We start from the raw sequence: 13,717 nt of genomic DNA, 5'->3' as shown, positions 1-13,717 counted from the left end.
CTATTCCCATTCTTCATCATCAGCAGCAGCGGCGGTTTGGGCTGCAGGCTGACTAGGGACACCGGGGTTCTGAAAAGAGCCGGCCTGATGACCCTGAGGAGAGAAGATGGACATGACGACGATCAAAAATGGAAAAATCTAAATAAGCTGGAAACAGAAGAGGTGAAAGCAGCTACCTTTCTGTTGTCTGTGGAGCCAAAAGCGTTCCTCGAAGGGTTGAAGGCAGCGGCTCCGTGAGAACTGAAGGCAGACTCCTCCAACCACGAGGGGACTTCCTGCTGAGCCTGGCAACCACAAAGCACTCCCAGTACAAACTGGATCTACTGGTGTGAAGAGAGGAGTGTAAACATCTTACCTTCGACAGGACTGTGACCAGAGAGCGAGCCAGCTGGTTGTCGGCATTGGGGTCGTAGAACGACACGGCCCTCCCAATGTTTCCACAGCGACCAGTTCTCCCAATACGGTGGACATACTCGTCGATGTTGTTGGGAAGGTCGAAGTTCACCACGTGCTGCACGTCTGGAATATCCAGACCACGGGCGGCGACAGAGGTCGCCACCAGGACGGGACACTTTCCTGAGCGGAAGTCTGCCAGCGCCTGCTCGCGCTCTCTCTGCTCACGGTCGCTAACGGAAACAGAACACGACCGTCGTCAAGGTGAAACGTCACAACACGAGGGAAGAGGAAAGGTCAGGAATACCCATGGATGCTGGTTGTGGAAACCTTCTCCTGACACAAAAACGTGGCGATGAAGTCTGCTTGTCTCTTGGTCTCCACAAACACCATGGTGCGCTGCGTTCCTGCAGTCCGCCGAAACAAACGCTCATTAATTCATGGTCCCCCCCCCCCACACGTTACAGGTTTTTTATGTTTTATTGTTGTGACACTTTGTGACCTTGTGTCTATGAAGCGCTGAACAAAAGGAGTTAATTTCACAAAAAATATGTAAACATTTTTTCAATCTTTATGCATCATTTGTCTGAATTAATGACATTTATCCAAGTTCTATGTCTGAGTGACAACTGGGAGGCATCAGCATTCCTGGAGCGCTCAGTATCTTTATTTTCTTTTTTCACACCTTCTTTGTACAATTACACATTATTAAGCGTAGTGACAAAGACGACAAGAGGATGACACCCTGCTTACGGGAGACATTTCCACATACGACGATGAAAACTAAAGGCTCAGATTGTTCCAGTAACTGAGCCAGCAGTCGGCGACAGTATGGTGGAGTTGTAGGTTTGTATAATGTAGCAAAACTATGGTCCTGGTAAAGATGATAAATGGCTTTTCTTTAGCTTTTTATTCTGCTTGAAGAGTCTGGTTAAGAATTTGAAAATATGTCATTAATTCACAGAAGAAATACCACTTTTGTCCCTGTTAACTAATAAAATCGAGGAAAAATAATAATCAAAAACATATTTAAACAATATTTAAATGCAAATTTATGCTAAAACAAAATAAGACTATCTGAAATTCAGGAAATCGAAAGAAAATCTATTTCTTTATATCCTAGTAAACGTGAGATCCGTTGATATGCAACAATATACCTTTTTTAAAATACTATAAACTAAGAATATTTATTTTTCCATGATGTTTGTGATAACATGGTAATGATTTCTCATTAAAAACTTTATTACTTCAGAGAGTTTGTATATAAAGATATGATCCTCACGTAAATGACCAGCTGGAATGTAAACACGAGCAGAACTGACTGAAAACAGACGTATTTAATAAATTACACCAAACTTCATTAACATAGCTTTAAAAGGATCATTTTGAGTCAAGAAAAAATCTCAAAATGAGCTTCCTTCCCCTCTCAGAAAAATCCCAAATCGCAGCCTGATGTTTACTTTGTAAACAAACGACAGTGAAAAGAAAACTAACCGATCCTGGACTTGATTCATTCAGATGTAAGAGTTTAAAATGTGTTTGGACATTTCCAGCCCGACTAAAACGCTGCCGTTTGGACAAATATCAGGTTAACCATTAATGCAAAGTGTAAATAAAAGTGGTCTAAAACCAGAACCATGAGGGACCTCAACTGGATAACCACAATAAGATTATTCTTTATTACATAAACACCGCTTCCTACTGAGAAAAGAATTGTAAAAAGTAAATAAGTCAAGATGATGTGAATAAAAAAACAAACCATTAGTGTATTCCCAGTGAAAACCACTGGCTTGGAAAAGTCTAAACATACCGGTGGTCTTGAGGAAGTCCAGGAGCTGCTCCCGCTTGGAGAACTTAGTGACTTGGACGAATGTCTGCTCCACGTCGCTGCAGGCTCCGCCCACAATCCCCACAGCCAAGAACAAGTAGTCCATCTTTAGAAAGTCAGCCGCCATCCTGTTAAACACAGAAACCATCAGCCAAATGGTTGCACACATCCCAGTTAAAATCTGGGACTGGACGCACGGCAGACCTCTGGATGTCGTCAGGGTAGGTGGCGCTGAACATCAGAGTCTGACGGTTCTCCTTGGATGGCATTCCAGGCGAGCCAACCAGACGGCGCATGTCGGGCTCAAAGCCCATATCCAGCATTCGGTCGGCCTCATCGAGCACCAGGTACCGCAGTTTACTCAACCCAATCTGGAACACATCCATTTAATCCACTTCCAAACCAGAACAGCTCAGTTCTGATGAAAAACTATCAAGAGATTACCTTTCCTCTTCCCAGCATGTCCAGCAGACGTCCTGGCGTCCCACACACCACATTACATCCTTTAGAGATTTCCCTCATTTGGTGTCCAGTACTGACACCACCATAAACCACCACTGGGCGCACACACGTCCTGCAACGGCGAGGAAAGAGATTTAACTCCAGGACAGCTTCATACACGTCCTCCATCAGATCGGTCCGGTTAAACTGACCCGAAGGAAAACTTCCGGGCTTCCAGGAATATCTGGTTTATGAGCTCCCTGGTTGGAGCGACGATGACGGCTTCAGGCTCCTGTAGCTCACTGAAACGGCTGGCTGCCACGCCGTCCGCCATCAGCTGCTGCAGGATAGGGAGCAGGAACGCAGCCTGGAAGGCAGGAAGGCAGGTTTACACATCGTCCAAGGGGGAATTTCACAGACTTTCAAGGTTTTGGTTCTTCCTCATCTCACCGTTTTACCAGATCCGGTCTGAGCACAAGCCATGAGATCCCTGCCGGCGGAGATGATTGGGATACCGTGCTTCTGCACAGGGGTCGGCTTCACGTAACCAGATTTGCTGACATTTTTCCTGAGGGACTCGCACAAACCTGCCTCATCAAATGTCTGCAGGGACAAGATCAGTGTAACACACAAGGTTATGTTTCTATAAACTGTGTATAAACACCAATATCAGCTGATCACGACAGAAACTTAATGCATTTAGATGTAAACTTGGTGAAGATGACTTGATGAAAACCTCTTAAATCATCTCTAATTGCTTTCTGACCATGTCCATCTCTTTATGAGCAGTGTAGCATCTTCTGATGGAAATTTCCAGCAGGATGATGCTCACATCATCTCCATGACGATGAGTTCACTGTCCTCCAACGGCCTCCACAGTCACCAGAGTACAGCTTTGGGATGTGGTGGAACCATTGACTGTATATAGAAAGATGGACGGAGCCTCCATGACGTCACCCGTAGGTTTCTGAAGAGCTGAATTGAAGCTCGGTGGGCGGTTCCTACCATCATTTTCTTGGCAGAGGCATGCGTGTCGTCTCGCCCGAAAAATACAGATATGGGCAAAGAGGTGGAGCTGAGAGGAGAGCTGTCAGCATCATGGTGGATGATTGACATCAAGTGAACTCCGAGCTTTCTGTAGCTAAAAGCTAACCGAGCTAACCCCGAGATAACAGGAGCTAACCAGCTAACGGAGGTAAACAGGCTAAAGCTAAGTCACGCTGTTAACCAGCTAAAAACCGCGGTGGTTCCACGTTCTTCTTACTTGACGAGGGAGATTGGGTACCTGTCAATCAAAAGGACACGCCCCTAAATATGCCAAACTTCGAGATTAAATTACTTTTAATCTCGAAGTTAGAAAAAAATTGTCATGAAGGTAAACTTGACCTATTAAACCTAAAATGGATTTTTGAACCAGGCTGTAAAACATGTTTATTTCTGCTGTGAAGTTGGTCTTTTGAACATGGGAGTCTATGGGGATTTGCTCTGTTTTGCAGCCCCTAGTGGATGAAGGGGGAACTGCAGTTTTATGTACTTCCACATAGGCTTCACTTTTAACCTCCCAAGGCTACCGCTTGAGTGGAACTGGAGATTCCCATCATGATGTGCAGCAACTGTGTGATGCTTCATGTTAACATGGAGCAAAATCTCTGAGGAATGTTTCCAATATGTTGTTGAATCTATGGCAACAAGAATTACAATTGTTAGATTTTTTGGGTGCCGATTCGATTTACATTGCAATTCTCCCAATTCTCCGATGTTACTTATTTTTGTCGATTAAAAACAAAAAATAAATGTATAAAACTTACTTTTACTTGTCATTTTTCTTAATTTCAATTAGGAAAAAACACAGTAGCCAGACCATCATTCTGCTGCCATAATGCCCAAGAAGACAATTTAAAAGATCAATAAAAAATAAAAATGACAAATTTTATAGTGCATTAATTTTATTTGAAAAAAAAAATTGGGATTTTTTTTCTTGACAATTTAAAAAAAAAAAAAAATCAATTTCTGATTTTTCCATTTGATTTTCCCACCCCTAATATCGAGAGTAGACAACTCCGGTCCTCGAGTGCCACAGTAGCGCAAAAGTTAGGAGTTTCTCTGCTGCAACACACCTGATCTAATTCGCAGAATTGTACAGAGCTTATTAGTCTGATTATTAGCCACTGATTTGAATCAGGTGCGTTGCAGCAGGGAAACTCCTAACATTTGCAGGACTGTGGCACTCGAGGACCGGAGTTGCCAGTCCCTGTTCTAAAGGCCTCATGTTGGTCAGTGAGTATAAATCTCTCCAATACTCACTTTACACCACATGTGAGGTCTCAATCACAGCTTTTCTGCCCAGGCATTTCTTATGCAGAAGAAGAGACAGGAATGGCACCGATTTAGGACAGTAAAGTGCTCAAAACAACTTCTTTATGTCCAGCAGACCCTTCTGCTGCTCACACTTCCAGAATATTTCCAACGTGACTTTTTGTTTGTTCAGTTCAACAGAAACCTGACACTGTGTGACTGTTACCAGGTGTCGCTATGGCGAGAGAGAAGACCAATCGTCATAGCAACTTTAGTCTCAGATCTGTGTGTCTCGCTGGAATCATGCACACATAAATCCACTGACCCAGTCAGAGTCACACACACTTCCTACCATGATAGCCTGCGGTGGGTTGCTGCCGCTGACATCCACCAGAATGTCATCATACTTGTCGAAGTTGATCCCAGACTCGTAGTGGGAGAAAATGGTGTCTTCGTCTTCAGGAAGAGTCGGAGGGACGTAGGTGACTTTGGGTCCTGTAGGTCACAACAGAAATGACACACCTGTTGCACATCGACTTTGTCTCGGCTGCGGTTTTACTTACGGTCACCGTCGGTTTTTTCTGGACCTTTGTCTCCTGCAACACACGGCCTTTTTTATTACAAATATAGAAAAAATATCAGTTTATCATGAGAGACGGCTTTTCTCACCTGAAGCAAACACTTCCTCATCTTTCCCACGGTATCCTGCAACGACACCGAATATCATCAATACAGAAAGTAAAAGTTTCTAACTTGTAGATGTTGTCTACCTCCTCCAAATCCTCCGCCCTGATCTCCACCTACAACAGAAACAACCATCATTTACACATCTTACTTTAACACAGCTGGAGCTTTCTCCAAAACAAGCAACTTTCCAAAAGCTTAAGCAGAACAGAGCATCACCTTGTCTAAAACCTCCTCCTCTTCCTCTGCCTCCTCCTCTTCCTCCTCGGCCTCTTCCTCTAAACCCTATTAACTCCGACACATCCTGGTTCATAGATTCACAATAAATACGTCTACATGTAATAAAAAAAAAAAAAAAGCTGCTTACCGTTTTCACACACTCCGTTTTCATCTCCTGCACAACACAGACGAAATGCTTTTAGACGAGTTCAATTTAAAATAAACTAATCCAAAAGATTATAAATAATACCGCCGAAGTCGCTCCGATCGCTCCTGCCAAATCCTCGGCCGCCTCCTGACACGAGTCAGAAACAGAAAGCTTTAGTAGAAAAACATCAGAAAACTACCAGCGGATTTTAGTGATACGATTTCTTAGATGGTTAAATGTAGATCTGAGTAAAGAAAAAAGGGAGAAAAATGTGCTTTTTCTGTAAATATGTCATTAGGAGGATCGAAAAGTCTTTTTTCTTTAAAACACTCGATAGATAGTAAAGGCAAGTCAGGTCAATAAGCTTTAGTCGTCCATCTGTACAGAACAAACACGACCTCGTCTGATGTGGCCCAGATGATATAAACAAATATTAATCAATAAAAATACAAAATTATCCATATTTGGCTCTTTTTTTTTTTTTTTTTTTTAAAACAACAGAAGGTGGATTTAAGTGTTTTTTCTCTTTGGACTTTCTCTCCAGGCCGCGCCACCTGGAGGTAAATGACCTTTTTTCCCTTGAGCCCCCATGATCCTAATGTATCTCTGTTCTTATCCGTTGTAAGGCGTTATAAGTAAAACTGGCTGCATGGCCTGAGCTTCAGCTTGGTTCTGGATTAGTCTTTTGTCAATGTTACATGTCTGCATGTCAAACCTTAGACGAGCTGGCTTGAAGTATCTTTGATTTGATAAAGGCTTCACAAATCAAACGCAGTGGAATCACGCGCTGAAAAACTGCTGCTGTTCGTCTTATTTCCAGCGTGCGAGACATGTTAACGTAAACCATCACCTTCATGCTGAAGGATCAGAACACAGGAGACGGATCATTAGCCAAGCTGATGTCTGACTATTAGCTTAGAATAGAAGTCTTAAAGACTGAAGAATTGTCATCTGTGTGTGTGTGTGTGTGTGTGTGTGTGTGTGTGTGTGTGTGTGTTGAACACGACCAACCTCTGCTTCCTCTTCCACTGAAACCACCTCTATTATCTCCATCATGCCCGTTGTCCCCATCTGTACGAGTTTAGAGGTTAAAACTCATTTAATTCCCGACATAAACGCATCAGAAGTTGAAACAGAGAATCTTCTTTCATGGAAAATAAGTCGACGGTGAATCTTATGGCAGCAACACGTCTGGAAAAAGTCGATCAAAATGATGTTTAGCATCCCTCTTATTTTAACATCTGTATGTCAATGTCAGCTTTATTTATATTTTATTTATCACATTTTTAAAAGGCAGCGGACAGCCAAAGTGCTTTACAGCAACATGTTTCATCAAATAAAGCACATAAATACATTAAAATAACTAAGATAATCAGTAGCAATAAAAGCAAAAGAGTAAAACAAATAAAAAAAGAAGCTAGGGTTAACAGGTGAGTCTTTAGGAGAGCTTTAACAATTAAAAGTCTTTTTGCAGACCCTACATCCAGAGGTCATGAGCTCCATAATGTGGGACCTACAACTGCAAAAGCTCGGTCCCCTCCAGACGTCGTCATGGATTTGGGAACGTCCAGGACCATCTGGTCAGCTGACCTAAGGACTCTAGAGGGTCTGATAAATACTGTGGTGCCATTTAGACTTAAAAACAAAAGAATCTTCAAACCAATTCTAAAACTAAGCAGCAGCCAGTGAAGGGAGGACAGCACCGCCGTTATGTGCTCACATTTCTTTGTCCCGGTTACGAGACGCTGTCAGTCGTCCAACCGCCATGTGATAAAGGCATGGAGGACTTTTTCCCCAATCAGTCTTCATCAGTATCATCAGGTATGGTTTAACTTTGACTCGTAGCCGAAGCTGAAGGAAGCGAGTCGTTAAGCTTATCTGCTTGTCAAGTTTAAATGCTCTGTCAATAACAACACCCAGATTTCTGCCCTGAGTAAGTAAAGACACCAGATTTACATGATCTTAAAGGTTCATATTTCCCCATTAGAGCTTCATTGGTTTACTTGTTGTTCCTAGAGGATCTAAAAGTAGAACGGGATGCAGAACTCTGTGGAACCAGATCATAGTTTGGCTTCAGGAACCAGAAATCCTCGTAATCTTTCAGACCAGACTTAAAACGTTGCTTTCAGATCAATCTTCCCATCAGGTCTGGCTTGTTAACCCTCATCCTTTCCTGCAGTTCTGCTGCTGTAAGCCGAGGCTGCATCCCATCATGCACTGGGCTCCTCTTTTCACTCTCTATGTGTAAATATCTGACATTGTTATTCATTTGTGTCTCTTTTCCATTCCCTGCTGGTATCCCTGCATATTCAGGGAGTTTTTCCACTCTGTATCCTTGTGCAGCTCAAGATGGATTAAAGATTTGATGAAATCCACTGGTTTCCATAGCGAAGTCATGGTTTATTTATGAACTTTTATGTTTATATGAACAGATATATTGGACTAATTTGAGTCGTATATCTGGATTTGTTTTAGTTGAATTTAGACTACAATGAATTAAGACTGACATTATCTGACATTAATATCCTTTTTAAACTAAGTCTAAGTGACAATAATCACCGTGACAACCACTTATCAAGCTGTTAAGCAGGAGACGAAAGAGCACCTGATGAGAACGAGTTTGTAAATCCTCCTCCTCTTCCTCGACCTCTTCCTCCACGACCTAAACAGAGACACAACCCTTCTTCAGTAGCTGTGTTTCCATCACACGCTTAATTTTACAAAACCTAAATATCGCAATAAAACACAGCTTAACACCTACGTTTCAGAAAAATCTCTCAAACATTGCTAAAAAGTTTTAATGCAATCATGAGGTGGATTTACAGACGTATCGATCCAGAAGTGCATTGTAAAAACGTAGTCTAAACATTTTTACACATTTATGCGCGCAGGGACATGACTTGAGGGTCATGTGACCAAGTTCATTTCCATTAAAGATGCATTAATTGACTTCAATCTCCGTGTCCCGGACTTGTTTGATGACAGTGAATGTATCGTGTATTTCTAGCTTCGCCACAGTCCAGCAGCGCCCCGAGGCTGAGAAACTGCACCTTACAGCTTTTATATCCGGGACGCGAGTTTTGTTTTACGGTTTAATAAGAAACGGTTTTAAACAGACAACGTCGCTGATTCAGCACAGAAACGATAGAAGGATAAGAGGAAGAAAGAGACAAGAGTCACTGTTAAGATCATCTTCGGCTGGCTGGAGAGCTAACAGGTCAGGTAGGATGCAGGATGGATTAGCCGACAGGGGCCGTGTGACGGGACAAATGGCAAAAGTTCTGTTGTGTGTCTTTAAAAATGGCTCAATTAGGGCTGGGCGATTAATCAGATTTTAATCTCAGTTACGATCTGGGTTTTCAACCATCATAAAAATAAAAGGGTGTGATTATTTTTCTCTCTGCAGTTTCCTCTCCTGCTGTCTTCAGCTGCTAATCGAGCGTCTCTGGCGTTGCAGCGCTGTGCTGTAAACTCCTCCCACAGCCGCTTTGCTTTCATTCAGACACTGTTGCCAACTTGGCGACTTTCTCGCTCAATCTGGAGACTTTTTTTGTTAAAAGCGACAAATCTAGCAACTTTTACCGGAGTTATTAGAGACTTTTCTGGTGTTTTGGCGACTGACTTGAAGGCACATATTGTTCTGCAGTTACTGTAAGGAAGGACGGACACTGTGCGATTTCACCACGACTTTGCTGTCGCAGACCACGCTGCGTCATGGTGGAAACATCGTAGCGTCGGGATGTCCGGTCGGGAGGTCGTGAGCCGTACAGTGTGAGAACACTCACGAGGAAGGATTAATTGCTGTTACGTTCTAACGATGATGCTGCGACTACCCGATCAAACTGCTGGCATGTCAGAAATTTTAGCCGTCGCTCGTACAGTGTGAGTGGTGTTACGTCACGATTCTACGTTCGCACCTGCGCAGAAGACGCCGGTGGAGCTTTAAACAATGGCGGGCAACCCCAACTTCAGACGTGTGCGGTGGACACAGCTGCTAGAAGAGAGATTAGTAGAGCTATGGAGAGAACACAAGGTTTTCTTTTTTAATTTTATTTCAGCGCACACAACTGCAACAACTTGCTGCCTGCTCGCCATCTTGTTGTCAGGCACGCTGTGGTTGTCATAGGAACTAGGAACTTTTGTTTTTCGTTGTTCACACTCGAGAACATCGTGCCGTCAGACGCCGACTGACGCCGACAACTAGTCATGGTTGTCGATAATCGTGGCTGACAGCCGTCGTACAGTATGAGTACACATGTCGTAGGGTCAGATAGAGTACGAGGGACAAACCGTGCAGTGGGAGCATTTCCCCGACAGTCAGATTTCTAAAATTGCAGTGTCTGCCCGGCATAAGGAAGGAGCAGCGGGAGCCTCTCCCGTCCTAAAGCACTCCCAGGCGGCCAGTCTCAGTCGGCTCCGGCTGCAGGTCAATGTAGAATAACTGCAGTAGGTTGTGGAAGTTCACCTAAACATAGTTTATACCATTGTCAGTGACAACTGGCTGCTTTATTTTCCTATACATAGTTCGGCCAGTTAAACACTGTAATATCCCTCCGTTACCGGGGCGTTACCATAGCAACGCGCTAACCAGCTGGTTCAGATCAGCCGTCTTTTAACGGGTGAATGAGAGAAACGCGCTGCAGCCTGACAGCGGTTGTTCGGCATAAAACGTACATCCAGGCCAACGTAAAATAGTTCCTATACTTCAGCAAATGTTGTAGAAAAGAAATAAATTTGTTATAAAATATTTACTGTGTGGGACCACGGTAAAAGCGGATTAAACAACTCGTAACCGTGTGTTAGACGGTTATAATGCCCGACGCGAGTCGAGAACACCACGACGCGCAGCGCTGTTTAATCCTTACTTATATTTATCTATTCAGTTTACATCAGTTTTTGCACTTATCAAGACAAAGCTTCATGTTATTTGTTTGTTTTCTAAAATATGTGGAATCCTAAAGACATTTTTTTTTAAAGTCACGCTTTAATGTAAAAAAAAAATTCATGTTGTTAACGATAAAAGAATAATCGTGTTAAATATTCGAGATCTCAATTTCAGTCAAAATAACCGCGATTATAATTTTTGCCATAATCGAGCAGCCCTAGGCTCAATATGGAGCAAACCACAGTGCAATGCAGTTTTATAATAAATCAGAAAAACAAATGTGGGAGAAGGGCTTTGAAAAGATGTGGAAAATCCTCCGAAACGGTAGAAATCTCCGAACTTACGTTACGTAGCTACCTTGCATAAGCCACATATATAAAATTATTATATATGGATGGATGATTATAAAATCTTGCCCTGCTGACGAGTTTTACGCCTGCAGTTTCTGCGCTAAACACCGTTCAACGGAAACACCAGCAAATCGCAAATGTAGTTGTCTAAATATCAACAAATATTGCTTTTATTTTGTGAAAAACTGAAGGAAAGGCAGCTTTTGATCAATGAAACAGCGATCATCACAGATCTGCTTCCACTCCTACCTCTTTCAAATTCCCCTCGGTCAGCTTTCCAAAAGCCTCCCTGTGTGTCTGAAATGACAGAAACGCAGTAGGAATCTTTACTCACACTGTCCATGCAAACGTTGCTCTCTGAGGGATAAAACCTCCCACTGCAACCACACCAAGCTTCCCATTAAAACCATTAAGCTTTAATGAGGAAACCATTAAGTTTTAATGGGAAGCTTGTCGTTTCTTTAACAGCGTTCGATCCTGGACACATGGTCAAACAAACAATGTTTCATTTTTCTCTTGTTTGGCATTTAACAAGTAACGACTGTACATTCAACATACAAACTTACTGTCATTGGAGTTCAGGCTTGTTGATGCGACAGTATTTGTAGTTTCCTGTAAGTACAAATAAAAATCAAGTCAGGAGGGTTTTTTTTCCTTCTATCACAGGAAAGGCAGATGTAGCGAGTAAATTAAAGCACATTACCCCTTCTTCCCACTCGTCCATTTTTTAATTAAACCTGTGTGGGGGAAAAAAAACATTGCAGATTAAAATACTTCAATTTTTTTGTCTTGAAAACAGTTTTTATTAATTAAATCATGATGAAAATACACCTAACAACATTAAAATAGGATGAAGTCTTTGTTTTTTTTAAAGGAAAATCTTAAACTTTTATCTCTATATCTAAATTAATCTCAGTGGTGTCAAAAGTTTCCTCTCTTTGGCCACCGTCCTGCAAGTTTGGGCTGCTTTCGGGTGTAGCACATCTGATTAACAGGTCAACTAGTTTGGCAGGACTTTACAAGCTGTTGAGTGTGTTGGAGCAGGAAGACCTGCAGGGCTACAGTTCTTGAGGACCAGAGCTGCAACCCAATTCCTAATAAATAAAACAAATAAAAACAGTTTGTGTAGGTTTGTTATATTTTTTTATTTCAAGTGAGACAAACTCTAATGGATTTTTTCATATTAATGTTAATCATTTTAGCTAATTAAAAGTTATATGGATTATTTCATTTTAATCTTAATTCAGAAAAACTATTTGTACTACCTTGGAAAAGATTTTTATATTGCTACATCTTTAATTCATCCACCAATTCAGTCCATATTACCCATCCAATACATGCATTTTACTGTTACAATATCCGTACATTTCTATACTTGTCATAGTATAAAGTTTTTTTTTAACCAATGTACAAATTCAAAGATCTAACTTTTTTTCTTCTTTTTTTTTTAAATAAAAAGTACATTTGTATATTTCAACTTCCACATTACTTATTCACTTTATGGTTCTTTTGTGTAATTCTTTACACTGTATATCAGGGGTGTTTCCTGGACCTGGGAACATGAGGGGCTGAGCCCACAACTTCAGAGAGGAATCTTGCTGAACCAACGCAATAAAAAAAAAAGGCGTTTTAATAACCTTTCTAGTCTGTCCTGTCTTCTCTTTCCCTTTGTAAGATTTTCCACATTTGTTTTTATATTAGGTGGCACAAATAGCTCATCTTAAAAGGGAACTAATCTTTTCAAAATTATTAGATTTCAACAGTCATTTATTAATGGATATTGCTTCAATTATATAATTTAATTATGAAATGTGATACTCAACAGTTTAAATGCATTAAATTTATCCTTTCTGGATAGTTAAATATTGTACCGCCATGGAAATACTTGTGTATATGATAAATGTAGAGTGCAAACATAATAAAAACATTTAATTTTCCAGAGTAAATCTTGGAAATGCAAGGTGAAATGACAGGTCACTCCATTATATGGTAGTTAAGCATCAAAGTAAATCAAATTATTAAATCAAACTTTATCAGGTAGCTTCATCTTAATTAACCAAACAAAAAGAAAAATCCTCTTGCACTCTATGGCAGGACATGTGTCTAACTGGACACCCAGCAGTCTGACCAGTATAAGGCTTTTATCATGTCATATATGATTATATGTTTACATATTATGCGTTTTATTTTTGCTTTCTCAAACCGAAAATACGGTTCGTTCAGAAAATGCAGGGAAATCTTCTTTTAAATGAACTGCGGCTCTCATTAATGCACCTGAACCATTTCAAAACGCCCACCGTGAGGGAAAGCATAATTTGCGTTATATTTTACAACACTAAATCCCTGATATGATGCCACATAGACTGGTTATTAGTTGACATTCAGCGGGAAGTTGGTGATAGAGGCCCGAACCTCAGAATTCCCACATGTTAATGTGTCCGTGAAAGCACCTTGACCTGAAGCTCCGGCGCCAT

At 41.4% G+C, this 13,717-nt stretch overlaps 1 protein-coding gene across 1 annotated transcript; it reads right to left on the bottom strand.

Moving 5' to 3' along the window:
- On the bottom strand, nucleotides 1-13,717 carry ddx4 (DEAD (Asp-Glu-Ala-Asp) box polypeptide 4; the record flags this gene model as incomplete). The annotated part of the gene is made up of 18 exons (XM_079264071.1): nucleotides 1-93; nucleotides 177-284; nucleotides 356-626; nucleotides 701-800; nucleotides 2,204-2,349; nucleotides 2,426-2,592; nucleotides 2,666-2,795; nucleotides 2,875-3,029; nucleotides 3,113-3,265; nucleotides 5,310-5,452; nucleotides 5,521-5,553; nucleotides 5,627-5,662; nucleotides 5,728-5,757; nucleotides 5,861-5,945; nucleotides 6,009-6,035; nucleotides 7,020-7,079; nucleotides 11,493-11,540; nucleotides 13,694-13,717. The coding sequence occupies 18 exons, from the start codon at nucleotides 13,715-13,717 to the stop codon at nucleotides 1-3; spliced, it is 1,809 nt and encodes a 602-aa protein (XP_079120197.1).

This window comes from Telmatherina bonti, assembly GCF_933228915.1.
Source record: "Telmatherina bonti genome assembly, chromosome: 24".
In the NCBI taxonomy this organism is placed as follows: Eukaryota; Metazoa; Chordata; class Actinopteri; order Atheriniformes; family Telmatherinidae; genus Telmatherina; species Telmatherina bonti.
The sequence above is the reverse complement of the archived record's forward strand: the minus strand, read 5'-3'. Positions and strand labels throughout refer to the sequence as shown.